The sequence below is a fragment of the Delphinapterus leucas genome, chromosome 5 (assembly GCF_059928025.1).
Source record: "Delphinapterus leucas isolate spDelLeu-1000000601 "Yukka" chromosome 5, BTC_Dleu_Yukka2, whole genome shotgun sequence".
Taxonomy (NCBI): Eukaryota; Metazoa; Chordata; class Mammalia; order Artiodactyla; family Monodontidae; genus Delphinapterus; species Delphinapterus leucas.
Window position 1 is genome coordinate 3,583,682 of NC_143133.1, and position 23,999 is coordinate 3,607,680.

The window sequence follows — 23,999 nt, forward strand, 5'->3', positions numbered from 1 at the left end:
CAGCTGATCCAGGCACTCTGGTGGGGACACCATCTTCAGGCCTCTCCTAGAGCTGAGAGCAGACTCTAAGCTTTACAGAGTCGAGAGCTGAACCCTCCGGGAATGTTTCCCCTGCTGGCCTCAGGGTGGGGAGCAGAGTGTTAGAAAGCCTGTGCGTGAGGCCTTCTGCACATCTGGGGAGTCGATAAAGATGGAGTTCATCACCACGTGAGGATTTTTGGCTTTTCACATTACAATATCCAGGAGATGGATAAAAGTTATGCTGACTTTTTCGGGGGATTCTTTTTTCCCTACTAACGTTCCCTCCTATTTTTTTTTCTTCACTCTTTCTAAGACTCTAATGTAATTGTACGCCTGCTTCTCAGCTGAGAAGCCAGGTGATTTGAGGACCAGTCTTTTACAGCTCAACCGTGTCAGATGAAGTTGTTTCTTGGTTTGCTTTTACTTTCTGAAAGGATTCCAGGTGACCTAAAGTAAAAGCCCAGATGCAGAGTGACCAAAAACCCAGTAACACCAAATCCCAAAGGAGAGGAAAAGAAAGCAGTAGGAGAAAATTACATCAGAGACACACAGAACACTGTATGGGAAAAACCACCGACGCTTAGCCGTGAGCTTCCTGAGCGTGACCGGTTGTGTAGTTCTCTTATTGTCAAATGGGAGGAAGGAAGTCAGTAAATCAGGGGAGGCAGAGATGTGCCTGGTTCTTGTTCTGGAAGGGATTTGTCACAAGGGGCCAGCACCATATGTCCCAAAGCTTGTTAAAATGTCCTGATGACTAGCCCGCCACAGAGCCTGACGCATGGTAGATATTCACACCTCTCTGTAGAATAAATAGGGAAACAGCCACCTACTAAAGGCTTTCCTGTGGATGAGACAGCATTGGTTCCAACAGGTGCCACCCGGTCTGCTATTAAGAGACTGACCACTGGTCACCAACAGATCCACACGGTAGCCCCTTGGAAGGAGTCCCATTTTGAAAAACCCTGTTGCTAAATAAGAACAGACTGAATTTTCCTACTAAATGACAAAAACTGTCAGGTTAGATTTTTTTAAAAATAAAAGAAGAAAAACATGTATCATCATGAGATAAACACAAATTATTTTTTAATGGTTTAGAAGTCAAGGGATGGGAAAGAGGTACCAAAATCACAAGTAGAAGGAAAGCATGAGTGGTAGTATTAATATCAGATAAGGTAGAAGTTAAGGTTAAGATGAATTTGTAGAATTTGTGGTAAAAAGAACACTAGTTCATGATGACACAAGTTATAAAGCAGTTAACGGCATTCATAAATTTAAACTTGCCAAGCAACGTGGCAATGCCAGAGACCTTGATAAAACGCAAGTATGGTAGGTCATTTGAACATGGCTCTTTTGAAATCAGACATGGATCTAGTGAAGGAGAAAAAAAGTATGGAGATCAATTTAATTGTGCAAACAGCGAACTTAATCTAATAGGCATATGAAAAAAATTCGTATATTTTGAATCGGGTTTTCACATATCCATAAAACATTAATAAAAAGGTCCTGTATGTCACTACAAAGAAGACCTTAACAAATTTTAAAAGTCGGATATGCTGGAAAGAGCACATGCGTTATCATCAGGCAGCCCCGAGTTCAAATCCCAGCTCTGCCACTTCCTGGGTGTGTGTTTGGGCAAAAGTTACTTAAATTCTATGAGTCTCTATTTCCTAGTCTTTAAAAAAATTATTCTTACCTCTTAAGGTTATTGCCAGGACACATAACGTTATAGTTGTGAAATCTTCTAAGTTCTATAGCGTAGTTCCCAAACGAATAGTTATTGTGAAAGCTAGTCTCTACTCCTTCTTACTTCCACCTCAGTGGCTAGTGAGTAAAATGGCACACTCCAGTGTGAGCTTTAGCAAGAAAAGAACAATGGTGAGATGGCCACGATTTCCTTCTCACCGTTATCAATCCCAGTATAATTTTTGAAAAGTAAAATGCACGGGTTAAATTTTTTACAGTTGCATATATTAGCTGTGTGACCTTGGGCAAGTTGCTTCACGTCTCTGAGCCTCAGCTATTAAATGGTGATAATAATCACCACTTGGCATTTAGAAGGCCAGGAGTAGAGAGCTCTTTCCCTGCTCTGGACTGACACGGTGACCCCCCCGCTCCACCCGGGGGACGCCCCACCCTCCCTCCTGAGAGCCTCTGTCTAGTCGCAGAGCCTGGCGGACCAGAGGAAGCCGGTTCTGCTGCCCAAGGTGGTGGCGGTGGCCGTGGAGATTACAGCCTGTGATGCAGGGCAGCGGGCACTAGGGGGCGGCATTTCTCTTTCGTATCGCAGCCGGGCCAGGTGGGAGGCAGGTTTGCCTTGCTTTATGCAGGAGCGTCCCTAACCAGGCAGGTGCACGGGGTGTCCTTGTCAGTGGCCTGAGAAAATGTCCGCAAATATTGCTCTTGAAAACTCCCAAGGGGAATCATTCAGTCAAGTGGAGGAGGTGCAGGGTCACGGAGAGTCACCGGCGGGTGAGGGGCTGCCGGGTTCTGGTCCCAGTGCTGGGACTAAGGTGAGGCATTCAGGGCACTTACCAAAGGACTCAGTAATCAAGGTAAACAAGGTAATACAATGTTTTGAAAAATCCAAATTAATGAAAAAAATCCATGATGGACAAAGTATCAGAAATGTAAAGACCAGCTCCAACCCTCCCCTTAGGTGCTTACCCGCCTCGCCGCCCTCGTCCCGGCGTCTCTGGGCCTCAGTTTCCCCTGTTCAGGATGAAGGACTTTGGACTCGGTGCTTTCGGAGGCCTCGTCCTGCCCCCGTGCTCGCTAGGACTCTGACCAGCTCCTGGCTTATCACCTCCTGCAGTAAATTAGTGCTGAAAGCTCTCTCCCTGTAATACAACCCAACGGTGAGGAATATAATCCCTTCTTTAACTGCAGAGCTCTGTCCGTGGAAATTTAACCCCTGTGCCCAGTTCCAGAAGCGCTGGCCAAGACCCCTGACCCCGTGTCAGACTCTGTACCAGGTGCCAGGGATACGGGCCCAAATAAAACATTGTTCTCCACCGTGGGCAGCGGATGCAGGGCCAAGACAGAGTCGGACAGGAGAGGGACTGACTGATCCTGCGGGGCCTCAGCACCTGCATTGTGGGGCAGGAACCCTCTGTCGAGGTTTGCAGGATGACTTTTTCAGGTGGGCAGAGGGAAAGAGAATTCCAGACAGCAGAGTTGGCTGCTGGTGCCATGGACAGGTGAGGGAGGCACCTGAGACAGGTGGCCGGGTCCATGCCCCCTCCGAATACCATCCCTGGACCTCATCAGCCATCACAGCCACAGAGATTGTATGGGGTGCAATCCGTACGGGGTGCTCACGACACTAGGGGTCTGTGCTGGGGACTTTACAGACACCGGCCACCTGAGACCCTGGGGACAGTGCGTCTGGAGGGAGCAGAGCCGTAGCCCTAGTGAGCCGCCCTCCGGGTCCAGGCCAGCTGCGGGCCGAGGGCCCGGGCGCCCTGGAGCTGTCATCACAACGGGAAGGAGCTGGCTGGACAGGCAGGGGCAGCTCAGGCCTGAAGGTGGCGGGAGGTATGTGAGCAAACCCGCCGCGTGGGAAGCCGGCAGCCCCGACGAGTGTGGGCGGCCACACGGCCCTTCCAGAGCCCGGCCTCAGTGGGCACCGTGGGCTGACCCTCCTCCCCGGCCAGGCCGCCAGGAGCCCGGCGACAGCCTGTGCCCTGCAACCTGCCCCCTGCCGCCCTCTCTCTTTCTCTTCCAGAATGCCAATCTGGCCCCTTGTGGAGCAGACCTGGATGCCAGCTGGGGCACGCGAGGTACAGGAAGCGGGGACCCCGTGGGTCTCTGGCTGGGGCAGGGGTCGCTAACAGGTTTCCACGAGTTTCATTCTGAAACCACCCCCGACCAGGGCTGCTGGCAGAAGGCTCTGAGCATCGTGGAGTCGGGGAGCCTGGGGCAGTCATGTCCCTGCCTCTTCCGGTCAAGGACTGGTTTACCTCCATCCTAAAGTTGCCGGCGATGTTCCCTCTCCTCTCCCCTCCCTCCGGTGCTCCCCACCTCCTAACTCAGAGGCTTCTCCATTTCCTGACCCAGGTGCTCACCTCTTGAGCACTGCCAACCCCACCCTGACTTACTTGTCACTCCGGGTCACCTGGGGAGAGATCTGTGTTTGAATGTCCGTCCCACGCCAGGGCTGAGGCCAACCCACACCTACTGTTAAATTCTATAGCAATAAAGGAGGCAGAGACACAGTGAAAAGCCCGCGGGTCTGAAGTTGGGTCAGATGCTGCCCCAGCCCTGCTCTCCGTGTGGCCTCCCAGGGCTTCACACCAGCAGGGTGGCCTGCAGGGAGGTTGGTGTTACTAGAGAGACCCGGTCACATGGCAGGCGCCTGCCCAAGGGCTCTGCCAGCTCTGAGCCACCGGGCCCCGCGATGCTCACTCATGATTGTCACCCGAGGGTGACCGGAGCCTGCTCTCTTGGGCTGCTTCGCGCTGGATGTGGGAGTGGAGGGAGCTCTAAGTGGCCTCCAGGGCCCCGGGCTCAGAGCCGGGGTGGCTGGGACCCTGCATGGCACATGGGGAAATTCAAGGACCGGCCCCCCGGTGCCCAGCCCCTCGCCAGGGTCTCCCTCCTGAGACAGGCTTGCTTGTGGCCGAGATCCAGAGATGCTGCCCTGTGGGTTCTGCGTGCTCACGGAGGCCGCCCATCCGTACGACTTTAATTTTTAACAAGCCGCTTTTAGTCTGGAAGGAAAACCTTTTTAAAAAGCTAGCACGCGGAGCTCTGTATTGAAAAGGAGGAGCTAAAGGGTCACGAAGGGAAAACAGTAAGAGGCAGGGGGGTTCGACCCCAGCAAGGCTGCCTGTCTCCACGGGGGTAAACCGAGGCAGGCCCGGACCACCAGGGAGACAGCAGCACGGCTGAGGGAGAACACAGTGCCGCGTCTGGCTCCCAGTCTGGCCTGCAGCCTCCCGACCATGCCTGCTGCTCTGGCTTCCCGCCGGAGATCCCAGAGCCCGTCCCCCTGCAGCTCGGAGGATGCCGCGGGCGGGGATGGAGACCGCGAGGCCCGGCCCACCGCAGGGTGGGGGTCCTGGACGGGCTTGCTTCCACCTTTGGGCCGAGCTCGTGCGTGTTCTAACCCGGTCCCTGCGGTCTCTGCTTTCTCTTACAGAATACAAGGTAAGAGGGGCCGCCCGCTCCCGCGCTGACCTCCAGCTGCCGAGCTGCACCTGCCCAGGTTAAAAGTTCCTTTTGTGCTTTCCCTGTGAAATGTGTGTGTCAGATGCAGACGCAAGTATGTACCTCTCCGCTGGCCTCGGGCTCGGCTCTTCTGTCCCCGCACATGCTTACTTCCCGGGTGAACCCGGACTTTCTTCTCCCCGCAGATCTATCCTTATGACGCCCTCATCGTCACAAACCGAATCCGCGTGAAGCTGCCCAAAGACGTGGACCGGACGAGACTGGAGGTGAGAGGGGCCCCCAGGGGTGGAGGGTCACGTCTGCCGAGCGAGTCTCTGCAGCTGCCTTGACACCCACAAAGTCGACGTTCATCGCCCCCCAGGTCCCCGTGGTGACCGCACAGTGCCCGGTGATGGGCTTGGAGTCAGGTCCCTCATTGTTTCAAAGACCGGAGAACATGGTCATGTACCCAACAAAGGTGGCTGTGCAAAGGGGGAAGCCTTCGTCACTGTGCTTAACTGGGTAACATTTGCCTCTTCCCTGAGCGCTGATATTCAGAAAATCGGCCCAATTCATGGCTTCTCGTTTGACCACACTCACCCCGGTCTTGAATAATACTGAGCTCTGGGAGAAAGTGTATGTTTACAAGACCCGCAGGTCAAGGGCACAGACATCTGTTGACCGGGCCCCACCATGAGCCACGGTCCCAAGTGGCCAGAGTGCGTGCTTCCTCCATCCTCACCACGAGGAAATCAGTGGCCAGCAATGGACTTCACCTCCTGAGCCATGTCAGGAAGGTGTCACTGGGGTGAGGGGTCTGGAGGCTCCTGAAGGCCCAGGGCCACCTGCCGCGCCTGTGCCGTGGGGCTGGGAACACCTGAAGCAGAGTGTGTGTCCGGCCAGCGCCAGCCCCTGCCCTGCTGCCTCTGTGGGCAGGGGTTCAGGTGGCTGCTGGGAGGGAGCCGTAGGGGCGTGGATGTGGCTGAGGGGCACCAGCAGTGCCCCAGGGCTCAGGAGGGCTGCCAGGTGGGAGCCAATCTGAAAAGAAACGCCGTCTCAGGTGGTCCAGACAGATGCCCTGGAGCCCTGATCTCCGCCCTTTAAGATGAGGGTATTGATATACACTGGGTGGGTGGCTGTACCCACGAGAGGTCACATAAAGCCCCTCCCCCAGGGTACAGGGTAGTGGTGGCAAGGAGGGGACAGGGACGCTGGTATGGCTGCAGCGGTCGGAGGAGGCGTGTCCATTTTGTCTTCTCTGTTGCAATAGTAGGAACTTGGCCCGAAGTGATTTAAGCTAAAAGGGAGTTGCCAGCTCCTACGACTGACGGGTCCCTTCGGGTGGGGCTTAATCATGTCTCCAGACCCAGATTCCCTCCCTCCATCTCTTGAATGTTTCCTCTGTGTGTGTTGGCCTGACTGATGGACAGATGTTCACCTCCCCTCCCCCGGGCTCAGTGTCTGCAGGGAAGAGACTCGGGGTGCGGGGGCTCGTAGAGGGGCTCTGAGACCTGGGACCTAGAGACAGGGAGGGTGATGCTGGGCTCACAGCAACAGCAAGGGCTTAGCTGCAGGGAGGTGTGGAGCTGAGGCCGGGGAGGGGAAGCAGCAGAGCCAGCAAGCCCATGGATGCCGTGGTCAGGCAGTGCAGTCCACCCGCTGAGTCTTGGAGTCCCCAGGGTGTGGGCAGCATCTTGCCAGCAAAGGACCGCAGAGCCAAATGACCCCAGGGCCTTTGCTCAGGAGGCTGGCCACTTAGCAGGACACTTGGACCTCACCCCATAGAAGAGGAAGGACGACTGGAATGTTCTGACCTGTTAGGAGGTGTGTGGGTCATTCCCTGGGCTGGGGGCGGGGCAGCGGGACCGGCTAGGAAGCTGGGGTGTGAGTGGGGGGCAGGGAGAGCACGTGGAGGTGCTCCGAGAGCAGGAATGCACAGAGCAGGCCCCGAATCAAGCTTAAGGGATGCCTGCCCTGTGATCTGGAAGACGAGGCCCTAGGCAGCCTCTTCCGGGGCCTCACCCGTGGCAATCCCCGCTGCCTCCGCAGGGGACACACTCTGGCTCCTGCTGAAGTTGAGCCCTTGTTGAGGGTGTGGTCTTGTCCCACTGCCGTAAAGCAGGAGGGTGTCGCTGCTGGGTGACTCAGTCAGGAGCCGCCTGAAGGGGTCCCACCGTTCTGCTTGTTTGTTCCTTAAGCGTGGGTGCCCTGAGGGCTCCTGGCTCCCACTGTGGGGCAGGGTGGGGGGGCGGTCCGCTCAGCTCCTGACGCAGCAGCAGCCTCGGGGCCACCCGCCCCTTGGGACTTGCTACTTCCCTCTTGGGTCTGGGGTTCGCTTTAACCAACTCCCATACCCCAACCCTTATTTTCCTACAGTACAGAGAGAAGGTGCAAAATATCAAGTGGTTAATACATGTAAATGTTTCCCTTTTTAAAAAAAAAAACCTTGGAGGACGGGGGTAACGGGTTTAATCACCCCAATCTCCAAGAACACACCCAAGGGTGCGTCTCTCTGTAATCATTCTTTTCCTGATCTCAGGCAAGCCGGGAGGCAAGTTGGAAGCGTCACAAACAGCATGTCCCACAGCCTTCAGGGTTTGGAGCTGGGGTGTGAGCCAGGAGGGGCTCACGAGGGGCTACATCCCAGCAGGAGAGAAAGGGACACCGATGTTTTTATTTCAGGGGAGAGAGCTTTATTTTTAATATAAAAGCAATTCATAACTCTTGTAAAAGTCCAGAAAAACACAAAGAACGTAAACATTACATGGAATTCCCCTACTGAGTCAAGACTCCTGTTAGCTCCGGGGCAGACATGCTTCCGGAAATATCTTTTTTTGCACAAATACCCAGAGATAGCTGAATTCTCTTTTGGATAAGTAGCCTCGTACTGTTTATGCAGTTTGACATCTGCTTTTTCTCTCTTAAATGTTATGTGAACATTTTTCCATGCCATTTCATGGGGAACTGCCCGTCCTTTTAGATGGCTGCGTGGTGGTCCCACATCCCGTTCTGAGGCCGAAAACTGTATGTCCCAACCTGGGTGGATTTGATGAGGAGTTTTCTAGCAATGGTTGGTGGGGGGGGTTGCTGATAAGATTAGGGTGTCTGCACTCCTTTAATCTGGCCTCAGGTGGTCTTTTCTGGAATGAAGAATACTGACATCTTCCATTTATTGGGGTTCTAGTTCTATAAAGAGCTCAAAATATATTGTTATGTGTATCCCTCGAGGTGGAGCCAGGACCCTGCCCCAAGGCTGCACTAGCGTTTCTTGGCCGATCTTCCCTTGTTTCTGCATGCCGTCCCTTCCCTGATTAGCAACTGTTCGAGTCTTCCCTTTGGAACTCAGGGAAGGTCATGGAGGCTGGAGTCTGTTCCCTACAAACAAGAAACGGGGGGCACAGAAAGGCTTCCATGCCCAGGAACTGCTCAGCTTCAGCTCCACACCAGGGAGGGTCCCAGGGGCCAGGCTGTGGAGTGACAGGCCGTTGGCTGGGGCTCGGTCACATGGCAAAGCTGCAGGTCTGCTGTGTGCTCAGCAAGGGGAGAAGATGGACGTGGGCAGACAGCTGGTGGTTCCCACACACCTCTGTAGGGTCGGTCCCTGGAAGGAGGACCACTCTGTCCGTCGAATGGTCAAGGCTTGTTATCCATCCTTTACTGCCAGAGTGCTTGGCTGAGTCTCACTGGTTTGGTGAACACAGGCCAGGCATTGAGCTGGGCCCTAGGGGACACACAATGAGCAGAAACCAGCATGAGCTCTGCCCGTAGACTCAGCTTGGTGGGAGGTAGACGTCAATCAACTGATGACCCAAATGAGTGTGTGAAGTTATACACCAAGGTAAGGGCTCTAAAGGAGAGGAGGGTGGGCCTGTGAGCATTTAAAAGGGGGTAAAAGTTAACTGGGTGCAGTAAGTGTGCCTGCGTGTGTGTGTGTGTGTGTGTGTGTGTGTGTGTGCACGCGCACATGCGCACTTGCACCTAAGGTGAGTCATGGCAGGTAGGAAGAGAATTCCAGGAAGAGCACACAGCAGGTGCAAAGGCCCTGGGGCAGGAGGCAGCATAGGCTGTTTGAGAAGGAACTAGCTGTGCTTGAGTGGGTGATGGGCAGGAGGGCCCAGGCCTCGTAGGGCCCTGAGCCACCTAAGCAGTTTGGTTTCTAGGAAAGGCAAGGCTTTTAAGTTGCAGGATGACCTGATTATGTAAGTAAAACAGTGCCCGAGGCTGCACCGTGAAGCCTGAATTGGCCGTGTGGATGCAGGGAAACCGTTCTGGAGGCGGTTGGGTTGTCTGGGCAAGAAATGATGGCATCTTGGACAGGGTGGTGGCAGTGCGGAGGTGAGAAGCGGGTAGATTCAGGCCCTATTTGGGAGGTCAAAGTGGGAGGGGTAGGGACATGCCTGGCGTGACTCCGGGCTGTCGGGATGGGGTGCTGGGTAAGTGGTGGTCACTCAGTGCAGCAGGACGAACCCTGGTTCTGATGGTGTTTGTCGCTCTGGCCTCTGAGGCACAGACAAGGGAATACAGGATGCTCAGCCTGACAGAGAGGAAGGTGCCATATAGGCCCCTGGAATCCCATAGTAGGTGCTCAGTAAAGGTTGGTGACTCATGGAGGTGTTTGGAAGGAGTGTGGCAGTCCTCCGCTACTCTGGAAGCGCTGTCCCATGGAAGGCAGTCAGATGAATCGTGTGATCCCAATGCGCAGAGCAAGGTTCAGGCTTCCCAGGGAGACCCGTCCGGGGCCAGTTTTACACCATCCCTGAGATCCAGCACTTTCTGTCCTGGGGGGTCTGGGTCCCAACGCCTACCCCTGGCACCCAAGGACCTCATGCCTTGGAGGGTCTCAGATCCTTCCTGCGTTTGGCTGTGCCAGGAGCTTCCACTCTGAGGGGGAAGAGCCTTGCCTGCCCCGGGCAGACTCAAGTGTCCTCTTACCTGAGGCCACTCCTGCAAACCTCTGCGCTGCCCGACATTTGCCGAAAGACTGGCCATTTTGCTCGTGCATCAGCCTCTTGCCATCCAAAGGTGGCATCCTGGTGGAGCGAGAGAGCGCTTAGGGTCGGGATGACCTGGGTGTGAACCCAGTCTCCATAATGTCTAGCTGTGTGACCACAGACAAGTTACTTAACCATTCTGAGCCTGACCCTTACTTGTCAGATGACATCGCTGTTGCCTGTCCTGCTGGGTGGTTTGAGCATCTATTCAGTTGTTCAGAAGTAGCCACGAGCACCTGCCGTGAGCGAGCCCCAGGCAGGTGTGATGTGCACATGGTTTCAATTATTTTGTCCATGTTGCCCCCAGTTTACCAACCTGGGAACCGAGTAGGCCAGTATGGATTAGAAAAAGGTTTCCACGGGGATGGGGTGCTATGGGCTGGCCAAACAATGATTGCTAAGAACTTAGTGGAAGAGCAAGGTGGCTGGCTGTGAATGGAGGTAGGATCAGCCACAGGCTTGGCCACCAGGAGAACAGAGGTCCCTCCTTGATGCCCGATATGGGGAAAAAACAGGATGTTTGAGAATTTATCACATTTGGCTTATTTACAAGCCCTTGATTACTAGGCTGTTCCAAGCACTTGACACGTTCCTGTACTTGGTTTTCACAAGTTGGTGCAGCAGCTACAGAGGAGGCCTTGGTGGGAAGGGGTGGGGGTAGGGGAGCTGGAGGACACCCCCAGGCCCTCGGCTTCTGGGGGACAGACCTGGGGTTCCAGCTAAGTAGTCACACAGGGCTACTGCGCTGGGCATCTTCCTGGATTAATTACAGTATTAAAAGTGAATTTCTAACCACCCTTCCTTGCCCCAACCTCCCAGAGCACACATTTGGCTCCTTAGGTAGGAAAGTGTATCAGCCAGGGCCTTCCAGAGAATCAGAACCAACAGGATACAGGTAGACAGACGGACAGACAGATATGGACATAGACACGTATTAAGAAATTTAATTTAAGGAATTGGCTTCCCGTGGGGCTGGCAAGTGTGGAATCCGCAGGGCAGGCCAGCAGCAGGCTGGATGGACACTCGAGTAGGAGCTGACAGGTAGAAGCAGAATATCTCCTTCTCCAGGAAGCCCTCAGTGATTGCCCCAACGGAGTGGATGAGGCCACCACATTATGGAGGGTCATCTTCACTTAAAGGCTGATTGTAGGTTAGGCATGACCACATTGACAGAGTACCTTCCCAGCCACCCCTAGACTAGTGTTTGGCCAAACAGCCGTGCACCAGGGCCTAGCCAGGCTGACTCATGCAGAGAGCAAAGGCTGCCGGCTGAACAAGTTTGGAAGGAGGGTGTGTCCAGGCGAGTCCCCAGGGTCCTCCTTTCTGAGTGCTCAGCAGAGGCAAGGCTGAGCGGCTCCTCTGGGGCCACCTCTGCCAGACCCTGAGGCTAAATGCACACCTGAGTTTGCTCAAGCAGGAAAAGCCCAAGTTGTAGGAATGTGCCTGAAAAATAAGGTCCTGCAGTTAAAGAATTCGTCCTTTGTTTAGACCCATCCAACCGGTCTGATAAGAACCTGACAGACTGATGGTGAAGTGTGGGTTCCCAGCCACTGGGTGTGCCTGGGAGATGGGTCTGCCACAGCCTCCAGGACCCTGGGGCCTCCCAGGAGAGGCTCGGAGAACAAACAGGAACAGTCCTCCAAGGCCAGGCCAAGTGGCAGGGACTTAGGGGTGGAGGGCAGGGAGGGAGGGGCGAGACACAGTGCAGAGTAGGGCAGGCAAGTGGAATGGGCTCTGAAGGAGGAGACAGGAAGCTGGGAGGCAGTGTGGCCGGCAAGGTGAGAGCACAGATTTAGATTCAGGGATGCAAAGAGCACAGATTGTCCCTGGATGAGGATGGGAGACAAGCCCATCCTGCCCTACTGGAGCTGAGAACCAGGTGAGATCAGCAGTGGCTCCGTACTGAGGGACACACATGGCCTGGGGCCTGCTCGCTTGGCTAGTGCAATCCGGGAGGGCCCTCTGGAGGAGGGGGGCATTTGAACTGGTACCTGTAGAAGAAGGAGGAGCAGCTCTGTGCAGTGGAGGGAGAGCATGGCATGTTCCAGAACCCATAGGTGCCCACCGTGGAGCAGAACTGTGGTGGAAGAGGTGGGCAAGGACATGGTGAGGCAGGGCCTCGGGGCCACCCGGCAGCCACGTCACTCCACATCTTGGAGCCTCCGTCCCCATCCTTCCCCATACACTATGCAGACATCACGAGCCTGTGATGGAGAGCTCCCGGCCCTCACCTGGCACAGAGGAGCAGTCCGCAGATGGCAGGGATCATTGTCATTATGGTGATGCTGTCGTTATGGTGATGCTGTCGTTATGGCGATGACGTCAGGGACCTCCGGCTAAGATGGCAGAAGCTTCAGAGCATGGACCCAGCTCAGCAGGGCAGGGCTCCCCTCTGCAGACAGGGCCTCCTTGTACAGTGTGTGGGGCAGGGAGGCACTGTGGGACCCAGGCCTCAGAAGAAACGTGGGCCCTTGCCGGTCCAGGATTCTCAGGCTGAACGGGTCTGGGGCCTGAGCCCACCCGATCAGCCCCCATTGGAGCAGGGGGCCTGGCAGTGGCCGGTGGGCTGGCATGGGACATCTCAACTTGGTGCGGTGGGCAGGGGGTACTGGGAATGCCCTGCAGGCCAATCCTAGCAGGGTGGCAGCTAGCCTGGGGTACCCTGCAGAGCTGGGGGAGCACAGGCCGAGGGCCTCCACCACAAAGCCCCGGACGCTTCCAGAAGCTGCATCAGGGGGCAGGGAGTCAGGACTGAGGGAGGGCTCTCGAGCCACCTGGCCTGGCGCCCAGGCTGCATGCCCTCGGGCGAGGCATGGGACCTCTCGGAGCCTGGGTTTCCTGAGGTCGTAAAATGAAAACTAGAATCTCGGGGCAGGTGACGATGGCAGCAACTGTCATGAAGTCCCTTCCCAAGCCTGGCCAGTGGTCCTGCATCAGTGCAGGAGGATGGCGGGGTTCAGGGTCCGAACTGGGATCCCCGAGTAGGCCTCCTGGACCCGGACGCTGCATGTATGAGTGTGCGTGATTCTACCAAAATGGGCCACTGCGTCGTCGTTTCGGAGGGTCCGTGACCCAGAAAAAGGGGGGCTTTCTGCCCCAGAGGGACAGCATGCATGGCCTGGCTTCCAGGTACACAGGCCTCGGTGGGCCCGTCTGCCAAGGGGAGGGGTAGTCCCCCTGCTGCGTGGACCTGCTGTTCTGAACGGCACGGTGGTCTCAAGGAACAGCAGGTGACAGCTTCTCAGAAAGAGCCCTGGACCCCCCTCCAGAAGGTCCGAGTTCTAATGTGCCACTTGAAGGCTGGGTGACACGGGAGACGTCCCCGTCTGTGGCCCGGTCCACGTCCTCTGGGCACCACCAGCCCCCACACTCGTTGCCTCCCTGGGTGTGAGTGCACGTGTGCATCTGGCACAGAGCCGTGTGTGCCCTGGGTTCCCGGCTGCCATCCCTTGATGAGCCCTTGCTGCGAGCAGAGGTTAGTGGCCGTTACTGATTCCTGTATTCAGGGAGCCCTTGGCGATGGAGCCAGGTTACAGGCTTAAGTCAGATCATGTCCCTCAGAAAACTACCTCTGGCTGTAAGATGCTGGTGGCATGTCATCAGTGCTTCACAAGGCATCAAGGCCTCCAGGTCCCAGGCCCTCGAATGGATTTAATTGTGCTCTGACCCACCTGCCCGGCAGGTGTGCGATCTCTGTGGGGTGGGCGCACCTGGTCTGGTTTATTTCTGCGTGCCGGCACCTGAATGAGGAGAGAGCAGAGCGCCTGCATAGGACCAGCCCTTCCCCTCCCTTCTCTCCGCTCACCCTACCACCCAGGAGCGCCCCATGCAGGGTCCCGGGCACACAGGCCCTCTCCCTGCCCGGGGGTGCGCGTTACGGAGGGACCCCTAGTGCATCCGGCTCGCTCAGAGATCAGGGGCTGCTAGAGCCGCTCCTGTTGTTATATTTTCAGGAATTTCCCACGCTGGTTGTTAAACCAGCCGTTACTGAAAAACAAATGATGTAAACTTATGATTATGAAAATTACATTTAAAGCAAAGGTGATAAATACTCAACACTCCCTCCTCCCTAATCTCTCGACTGCATTTTACTACCATCTGTGCTCTCGAGGTTACTTAACCGCTATTGCATCTGTGCGCGGGAGGAATAATCTGTGCTCCGGGGCATCTCTTTCCAGCTCTGCATTCAGTGGCGTCAGGTTGGAAGCTTGAAACTGGCCCTGGTGTATTTACACCACGGAAAGGAAGCTTGCGGGTCTGGGAGCTTGGGGTGACGGGTGCAGTCAGGAGAGACTTCCTGGAGGAGCTGACACCCAAGCCCAGGTCTGGGGAGTGAGTAGGGGTTACGTGGGCAGAGGAGGAGGGCCCGGCATTCCAGGCAGAGGGAGAGTGGGCTAAGGCACAGACAGGATTATTCCGATTTTACAAACATCACAACTGAGGTCGTGTCGCTCAGCACAGCTGGACAGGCCTGGAGCCAGGACCGGATTCCTGTGTGTCTGGCTCCTGAGCCCGAGGTCTTTGCGGTGCTGCCCTGGAGGGTGACACATAGGCGGACCCCTGGCAAAGCGTGTGGGACCCCTACCATGCTGCAAAAACGTCCTCCTCCCCAGGGGCTCTCCCCAGTGCACCCCAGAAGCGAGGCCATCCCGGAACGTCCCACGCCCTGGGCTGCCTTCCTGCCGGCTCAGGAGGGAATTCGGCCGTGCCGTGCCTGGCGGGGCAGGGAAGCCTTCCGGAGCCAGCGGCCGGGGGAGTTGGGCCAGGGTCAGAAAGCCGGCTCTGGCCTCTGGGGTCAGCCGTGCTCTGCCACGTTCCTCCTGCCGCGGCAGGCACTCGGGCGGGCAAGAAGAGCCCTGGATGGGGGGCCCTGACTCTGCCTTGACGGACGTTACCAAGTTCCCAGCTGCCAGGAGCGGGGGCCTTTAGCCCCTTCTTCCCTGGGAGGCCGTGGGATCAGCCAGGTGTGGTGAGATACTAGAGACCACAGAGCTGGAGCTGGGATGGCTGAACAGATCCCTCTGCCAGGCCTTCCCCATGTGACCCTCTCCTGCCCTCCAGAGCCCTCAGGCAGCCAAGTTTTGTTCTCAGCCTACAGATGGGGAAACAGGACCAGAGCCCGGGGGTCCCTGCCAGCCCCCAGGACTCGCCCTTAGCCTGAGTCCCCAAACCCAGCTGCCGTCAGCTGCTCTGGGAGGCATGTGACACACGCGGGCTCCTGGTCCCCTAAGGCTGCCTTGGGAGGTTTTGGGGGGGCAGAGGGGAGGGGGAAGGCACTCTCAGATGTGACAAGCACCCAGGGTCATTGTGACAGGCCTGCGGGCTTGGGAACCCAGCTGGGACACCATGCAGCACCCCTCCCTCCCTCCTGCCTCCGGCTGCCTCCCCGGCAACGGGGCGGGCTCCTGTGGCCAGGTGGGGGCCAGGCGGGGGGAGCAGTGTTGGGAGCGCCAGCCTCAGAGGGTCCTCTCCTTTGCCTCTCCTCCTGCCCGCTAACCCACCACATGTCCCCAGTTCACAGGTCCCCAAGGTCGGGTGTCCCCTTGCCCGTAGAACCCAGGTTCCTGTGCAGCTTTTCAGACTCAGTTCTCAGGGCATCTTGGTCTGGAGGCTGGAGGATGGGCTGCATGGGACCTGCGGGGGGTGCCGGGGGTAAGTGACTCCTTGGGCCCCCTTCCCACCCCCCGCAGGCCCTGCTGTGGTCCCCCTGCTGCTAGCGGGAGGCTCCCGGCCGGTGAGCACAGGGTCACCCTCACCGCGCCGCTCTCCCCTTCCCAGCTTAGAGCGCGGTGACCTGTGTCGCCGCTCTCCCCTCTCCTCCCCTCTGTGTGTCACCACCTGGGAGACCCAACCCCGGAGACACCCGGGGGCCCTAAAGCAGGAGATCACAGGCTGCAGGGGTGCTGGGCATCACCCTGCCAGCCCGGTCCATGCCTCCCTGGGATCCCTGTTCGCCGTCACCTCTGGGCCCCTTCCCCTTGCTTCCACCTCCCCAGGGCCCGGCCCTGGAGGCCAGCATCTCGCTCAGGCCTCTGATCTTACTCTGCCCCGCCGCGCTCCCATTAACCACCCACAGCCATGCCCCCCGGGGCCTCAGGACCCCGGCCTGTGTCAGGCTCCCGCTCAACACCCAGCCAATAACAGGAGATGCGATTTTCCTTTTCTCCTTCCCGTTGGGCGTCTTGGTTGACCCACAGTACTTGGGAAGGTTGTGACACGGTACCTGGAAGTGGGTGCTGCTGTCTGAAGTGACAGTTCTGAGTCCCCGTGGGCTGGGTTGTGGATTCCCCAGATCAGCAGGAAACCCCAGTGTCAGCGCCATGCAGGTGGCTCGTTTCTGGCATATGCCAGAACGTTCTTCCTGGTTGCAGGTGCGAGATGGCAGCAGGCAGCTCACGGCCCTTCCCTGGTGGAGACTAGCTTGATGGTGTGTGTGTGTGTCTGTGTGTCTCTGTGTGAGTGTGTGTCTAGTAGTCTGTGTGTATCTATGTGTCTGTCTGTGTGTGTCTGCACGCCTGTATATGTCTCTGTGTGTGTGTCTGTGTATGTCTTGTGTGTGCGTGTGTGTCTGTCTGTGTGTCTCTGTGTGAGTGTGTGTCTAGTATGTCTGTGTGTATCTATGTGTTTGTATATGTGTGTGTGTCTGTGTGTGTGTCTATATATGTCTGTGTGTGTGTGTGTGTGTGAGAGAGTGTGTGCGCCCTCTGAGGACCCCAGGCCCAGATTCAGTTAGGAGGGCCTTTTGTGACTCAGCAAAAATGGGTCCCTTGGGTTCCCTCCCCCATATCCTGCCAGCAACTGGGCTCCAAAACCCAGGGCGTGCCACACATATTTGGTGATTTTTATGCAGGACACAAGTGGCAGTGACTCTGATGTTTCTGCTTTCCGTAGTTAACCATGTGTCTTCACACCGTTTTCTCTCGATCATCACAGTAACCTTTAGTATGAGTTTTAAATTTAAGGAAACCCTCTTTGAGGGGCAAGAATTGGGTTTTTTAAATTATAAAGTCACAATTTTAACCATTTTAAAGTGTATGACTGAGTGGCGTTTAATACGTTCTCAAGGTTGTACGACCTCCACTACCTCTATCCAATTCCAGAACACTTTTATCAGCCCAGCAGGAAACCCCGTACCACTGACCAGCTATTCTCCGGTCCTTTCCCTCCCCAAGACCCCGGCAGTGACTACTCTGGTTTTGGTCCCCGTGGATCTGCCCATCCCGGATGTTTCGTATAAATGGGATCAGCCTAACGGCCGTGTCCGTGTTTCAGCGAACGTCAGAGCTTCACGACTTTTTATGGACGAACCATGTTCCCGAGTCTGAATCGAGCTCATTTTGTTTATCCGTTTGTCCTTCGATGGGCAGTTGGGTTGTTTCCGCTCTTGGCACTTGTGGATGATGCCGCTGTGAACGTGGGTGTGCAGGTGTCCGCGTGAGTCCCTGGTTTGGGTCGTCTGGGATCTGCTTGGGAGTGGATCTGCTGGGTCGCACGGTGATCCTGCTAAGTACGTGGAAGAACGGCCATACTGGTTTCCACACAGCCACACGGAAGCCACACTTCTCAAATGGGGGCCAGAGGGGGATTTGAACCGGGTCCTCTGGGGCCAGAACCTGACCCCCTCTCCTGTTGCAGACTGTCCCCCACCTCCTTTCCGTCTTCCCCTCAGCCCTCCCAGGCAGGAGGGGGACAGCCTCACTCCCCCTGGGAAGCCCTCCCGGGATCTGGTGCTGTGCCCACCTGAGCCGGGTCTCGAAGGACAAGGAGTTACTCAGAGCCTGCTGAGGAAGACAGATGTGGGGTTGATGGGAGCAGAAACCTGCAAGGAACAGTCTAGAATTCGGGTGGCAGTCAGGGGAAGCTCCACAGAGGTTGCTCTATCTCGGATCATAACAAACGTGCCCAACACACACTGGCCCTGCCCGTGGCCGGGCTCAGCCCTGAGAGCTGACCTGCACTGACCCACTCACCCACACACCTCTGGGGGGGTTGCCAGGGTGACCCCATTTACAGGTGAGTAGACTGAGGCCCCAGAGGCTAGCTGGCGCAGGTGCCCTTGACACCGTGCGGTTCAGCCTCTCCATTGTGCCCCCGGGATCGGGCTCGGAGAGACAAAAAACTCACGGTCACACAGCAGAGGAGGGGAAGAGGGAGGATTTGAACTGAGGCTCCTTTGCTCACCTTCCACACCTCAGCGTCCTCATCTGTGAAATGGGGGCGAAAAAAACCACTCACTTCCGGCTCTCAAACGGCAGCCATGAAAATTAAATGAAATCATGAATGTGCCCACATATGCAAATCTCATGAAATCTCAGCCAATTCCCGGCAGGAGGAAGTCCTCTCCCGGGTGCGCTTTCAAACTTTGTCTGCAGTGGGACACGTGTCTGTAGGTGTCAGGAGGCAGGGCTCTGGCCCCACTTCTGCAGCTGGTCACCAGCCTGGGGCCCTAACCGGATCTCTTTCCTCTGGGCTTGGTTCTGTCCACTGCAAAGCAGAGCGATGGGGATACAGAGAGAAGGTGGGAAGCCCGAGGGCCCCGGGTGCACTGAGGGGACCACCCCATCCTTGCTGCAGATCCCGCCTCAGGGCCCGAAGTTGCTGACTGCTCCCCTCTGGGTTTTCATTTTTATTTGAAGAGACACTTGTCGCCCGAGGAGTTCCAGGAAGTGTTTGGGATGAGCATGGAAGAGTTTGACCGCCTGGCCCTCTGGAAGAGGAACGACCTCAAGAAGAAAGCCCTGCTGTTTTGACGCTGCCGAGGCCCCTGACCACGGGCACGCCTGCGGGAACCACCAGACCCCTCCTCTTGCACTTGGCTTTGGCTGCTCTGTGTCCACGGTGGACGGTGGGCGCCTGGAAGGGCTGGGCTGGGGCCTGGGGGCGGGAGGAGGTCCCAGAGCAGGTGCAGCCCCCACCCCCGTTTCTGCCAGCAGCGCTCCCGCCCGTAGTTTAGGGCCCAGACGCCTGGCTTTGCACTACACCTTCCCCGCTGTTGCTTGCCATCACGGAGATGCTGCAAGGTCACTGCCCCGGAGATGGGGGAACAGACAAGTGCAGCCCACCCCCCAGGCCTCCGGGCAGTGCCCACCCCACGCTGGTAGGACAGAGGCGATGGGACCGGAGATTTGAGGAGGCCTGTCAATGACAGGGTCATGGGTGGGTGGGCGCACGGTATGGCCCCCCTCACCCGCTCAGCCTCAGGAGGCACGGCCTGGCACGTGGGCCCCCCACCGCCGAGGCAGGGGGAGTGCCACCCAGGGCTGCAAGAAGCATGGGGGCTCGGTTTTTACGGCCTTTGTGATGAATCGGTGTTTAGGGAGGAACTTCAGTCTAAACAGGCACCTTCTGCCAGGACCCCCCCGTGCACTGCATTTTTCTTCCAGATCATCCCTTAGATGCCTAAATGATATCTTTAGAGTAACACAAAAGTTTTTATTTTATTAAAAAGTAGAGCCTACTTAAAGACGCCATATATAAAGAGTTTAATTCTATGGTCCCACTGAAGGGGAGTACCTCCAGCCTGATTCTCCACTGTTTGCATCTGCGTGGTTTCGGGTTTGGGGTGTGTTCCTAACACACAGGACTCCTTGTCTGTTTTCTTTGTGCTTTTTTGCTTTTTGACCTGTCATACAGGTACCCCGAAAGGCAGACCCACTCCCCGCCCCCCCATAATGCTGTGTGTAAGTACACGTAAAGTACAGCCACCACTGTTTTTCTCGCTGTCATTTTCCAAGTCTTGGAGAGAAGACATCCTCCCCTGACGGCCAGTGCCCCAGAATGAAGGATTTCCATGCCCTCTTGGTGACATGGCCAGGGGTGTCCCACCTTCCCCCCTTATCCCCTATAAAACACAGACACCCCCAGGGAGGGATGCTCGTGCCTGGTCCTGAGACCGACAGCCAGACCCTCGGGGAGATAGGATGGGAGGTGCCACCTAGATCACAAAGTCAGCAGGGCATCCACGGCAGGAGGCCGGCGGGTCCCCCGCTGGAAGGCATCCTGCTTTTGTGGGCTAATGGTGTGGGCTAGAGCGTGGTGCCTGACACGGAATGTTTGTCAATGCGTTGAGAGGCCTGTGAAACACTGCAAAAGTGTCCCCAGAGTCTGTTCCCCTCCCCGTCTTTGTGAAGCTGCATCTTTCTGTGTGTCCTCGATGTTCCCATCCGTGAGTCAACGTCACTCAGCTTCCTTTTGGCCCCGTAACACGCCAGTCCCTCTGCGCGCCCAGCTTCTCACCAGCCCAGCTTGGCCAGGGAGCGGAGTTCTCAGCACCTAGTACGCTTCCCTCCACTTTGCGATCTGAGCCCTGGCCACTGGAAACCCCCAGTTTCTCACTAGTGAACGTCATGTTGGACTAGGGGAGCCTGGAAAAATAAAGGATGATGTATTATAACTTGTGAAAGTGAAAAGCCACTTCTTATAAAGGTGCGTCATTTCTAGGAATGGACCCCCTTCTGCTGACAGTCGTTGGGGAGAGCGTCTGCCGAAAGTGGTCACCCCGGAAGCATGCACAGAGCCGGGCGGGACGGCCCCAGAGTTGGCATCGGGAACGCCCCGGGACAGCGCTCTCAGGGGCAGCCCCTAAGGGTGGGGCCCTCTGCTTGCTCTAGAGCCCCTCAGCTAGGCACCAGGTGCTGACGGGAGGGATGCTTATGCCTGTCCCCAGTCAGGCTGGGAAGACAGACTGGCAAACAGACAATGACAACAAGACTGACCCTTTGGAGAAGGTCCAGAGGAGGCCCCATATACACCCCAGAGGTCAGGGGGCCAGGCTTTCTGAGAAGGTGTTGCCAAACTAATTCTTGACAGATGAGGAGGTGTTCCCCGAGGCCAAGGAAGGGAAGGGTGTTCCAGCCAGAGGGAACAGCAAGAGTGGACCCTGAGCCAGAGGCTGCTTCCCCGGTTACAGAAACTTGGGTTGCTGGTTATGGCTGGAGCACGTGGCTAAGGAAAGGAAGAGAATGAAGGCCGGGCTCCCTCCGGGGAGGGCCCAGCAGGTTGGCAGATGTCATCCTGGGATGAAATGCTTTATAATCTCTACCTTTGTTTGCTCAGACCGCTGTAACAAAAACCATAGACTGGGGGCTTAAACAACAAAGATTTCTTTCTCTTGGTTCTGGAGTCTGAAGTCTGAGATCAAGGTGCTGGCATGATCGGGTTCTGGTGAGAGCCTGCTTCCTGCTTACAGAGGTGTGAGCTGTGTCTTCACAGGGCAGAGAGAGATCATCTCTCTTCTCATCTCGCTCAGCTTCTCAAAGGGCACTAATCCCAGTGTGAGGGGCCCACCCTCACAACCTAATCACCTTCCAAAGGCCCCCTCCTAATCCGTCACACTGGGGATTAGGGCTTCAGCATATGGATTTGGGGGACACATTTAATCCACAGCAGTTTCTAATCTTATTCCAATGACATTAATGACTCTCATAAAGACCCAGAAGCCTGTCCACGTGTACACAATCTGCTTCATTTTAGTATACCCAGGTTTGCAAGTCAGAAACCAGCACATTCCTTCGCCCCCAAGGACAGCCTGTCAGAGGTCCTGGTTCCACCCTGAAGCATCTCTCTGTATCTCTCCATCTCAAGCAGACACTGTCACGGAATTATCCAGATCAGAAAACATCCTGAGGGTGGAAGATGGCCCAATGACCCTTACCAATGACCCAGGGACACAGCATACACCTGGCCTGTCCCAGGCAAACTGGACATGTGGTCACCCTGACCATACTCCCTCCACCCTCACCTCTCACCTGGGTGAACCCAGCTTCCCCATCAGCCTTCTGTCCCCACTCTCCGGACCTGTCATTTTTCACAGACAACCAGAGTGATGCTTTGCAACCATCAGTTGGATCATGTCAAGCCTCCAACAGCACCTTCTATGACCCCCCGCTCTCCCCTCTCTCTGCTCCACACGGGATTGGCCTCTGTCCCATACATCACAGCCACGCTGCCTTCCTTCGGCACAAGCCCTCAGCTTTTGCACACACTCTCCTCCCTCCTGGAGTCGGGGGCGTGCTTCTTCTCCAGGCAGGGCCCCTCTCACCCCTCTTGGTTTGGCTCTGAAGTTCCCACCTCAGACAGGCCCCTCTGCTGACTCTAGGAATTTCCCCACCAATGCCCGCCCCTGTGTCAGCACATTCTTCTTTTTTTTTTCTTTTTTTTCCCAAATCACAGTTTCACTTTGATTTGGAGACATCTTGTATTTTCTCTCTTCTTTTAATTTTTTTTTAATTTTTAAATTTATGTTATTGAAGTGTAGTTGATTTACAATGTGGTGGTCATCTCTGCTGTGCAGCAAAGTGATTCAGTTATGCCCATACGCACCTTCCTTTTCACACTCTTTTCCGTGATGGTTTATCACAGGATATTGAATATGGATCCCCAGCACATTCTTCTTATCTGTTTACTGACGACTTCCCTCCAAGAGGGCTGGCGGTTTTATAACAGTGCTCTGTGACCCGTCATTGGAATATTTGGTAACAGGCCTGGAGCCCAGAGTTCCTCCTGGTATCGGTGCTTCTAGAGCAGCGCAGCCCAATAGACCTTTCTGCAAAGCATTCTGTACCCACACTGTCCATTATGACAGCCACTAGCATTTGAAACGTGACAGGTGTGACTAGGGAATTGAGTTTTAAGTTTTCATTAGTTTAAAGGTCAGTTGAAGTAGCCACGTGTGACTAGCAGCTACCGACTAGACAGTGCGGACCTGGAAGATTCGACACTTCCAGTGTCCTGAGCGGGGAGACCGGCTGCTGCAGGAGGCTCGGGACCTGTCATTCTGGCTAGTGGAGTGTCCGTTCGGTACCTGGTGTGTAGGGTCATTTAGAGTACATTTGCTGAGCCCCCGTCTGCGCCTGGCACTGTCCCGGGTGCTGGAGGTATGCACAGCCAGCCCGTGTCCCCCAGAGCTTACATCCCCACCTGAGCCCCAGCTGTCTCAGGTTCTAAGGAGCTGCCCACCCCAAAGTCCCAAGCCAAGTCCGGCCCCGTTCTCCACGCCAGCCTTGGTGTCTGCTAATGGCACCAACCTTCCCGAATTGACCCCAGCCTGGGCCTGTGTCAGGAGCGCTGAGACTGATGGGGCCGGGAGATGTCAGCCTACAGGCCTCCTTCCTGGACCCTTCTCCCCAGGGTAGCTGTGCCTTCTAAGCCACTGGAATCTCAACCCAGTGCTTCAGAATTCACTGCTTTGAATGTGAGGATGAAGAGAGGCTGGCAGATCACACAGCCCATCCTAGGGTTTGGCTCAGAAGTGACACGTGTCACCACCAGTCAGGCCCATTGTTCAGAGTTAGTCACGTGGCTCCACCCAGCTGCAAAGGCATCTGGGAAGCACGGCACCTGTGTGTTGAGAAGGGGAGAGGACCCGCTCTATTGGTGGGCACTCCCAGCTCTACAGCCCAGGCTCCCCGAGGCCTTCTTGTCTCCATGTTCAACCCCCCGTGCCTTCAGTGGCTCTTTGTATGAATCGTCAGGAGGCCCCCAGCTGCCCCGGTCACCATCCTCTGCAGGTGAGCTGCCCTCACTCATCTGCGCCCAGCTGCCCACCAGCACCACATGGACCCCAGTCCCTCCGAGGCTTTGCCATGTTCCGTGCCCCCTCCTTAATGCGCTTTACCCACAAATCACCATGTCCTGCCCACGACCTGCTGTCCCCAGCACAGGTAACCAGACCGAGAATGGCCCCTGAGCTCCCTGCAGAGCAGACTCCCTGGTCACCCTGTGTGACATTTCTTCCCCAGCCCCAGCCCGAGAGGCTCCATTCTGCGTGGAGATGGTCTACCCAGTCAGCACTCTCTCAGGGAGCCAGACTGTGAGATGCATGAGTCAACCGGGGGGTGG

The 23,999-nt window shown here is 56.2% G+C and overlaps 1 protein-coding gene across 1 annotated transcript in view; it reads left to right on the plus strand.

Moving 5' to 3' along the window:
• The window catches only part of ABLIM2 (actin binding LIM protein family member 2), a 149,997-nt gene extending 129,475 nt beyond the window's left edge, over positions 1 to 20,522 (plus strand). Inside the window, 5 exon segments of the mRNA XM_089911458.1 lie at positions 3,746 to 3,800; positions 5,162 to 5,175; positions 5,177 to 5,284; positions 5,376 to 5,456; positions 18,797 to 20,522. Of these exon segments, the coding sequence (XP_089767584.1) occupies positions 3,746 to 3,800; positions 5,162 to 5,175; positions 5,177 to 5,284; positions 5,376 to 5,456; positions 18,797 to 18,910 (372 nt within the window). The 3' untranslated portion in view covers positions 18,911 to 20,522.
• The last annotated feature ends 3,477 nt before the right edge of the window (positions 20,523 to 23,999 follow it).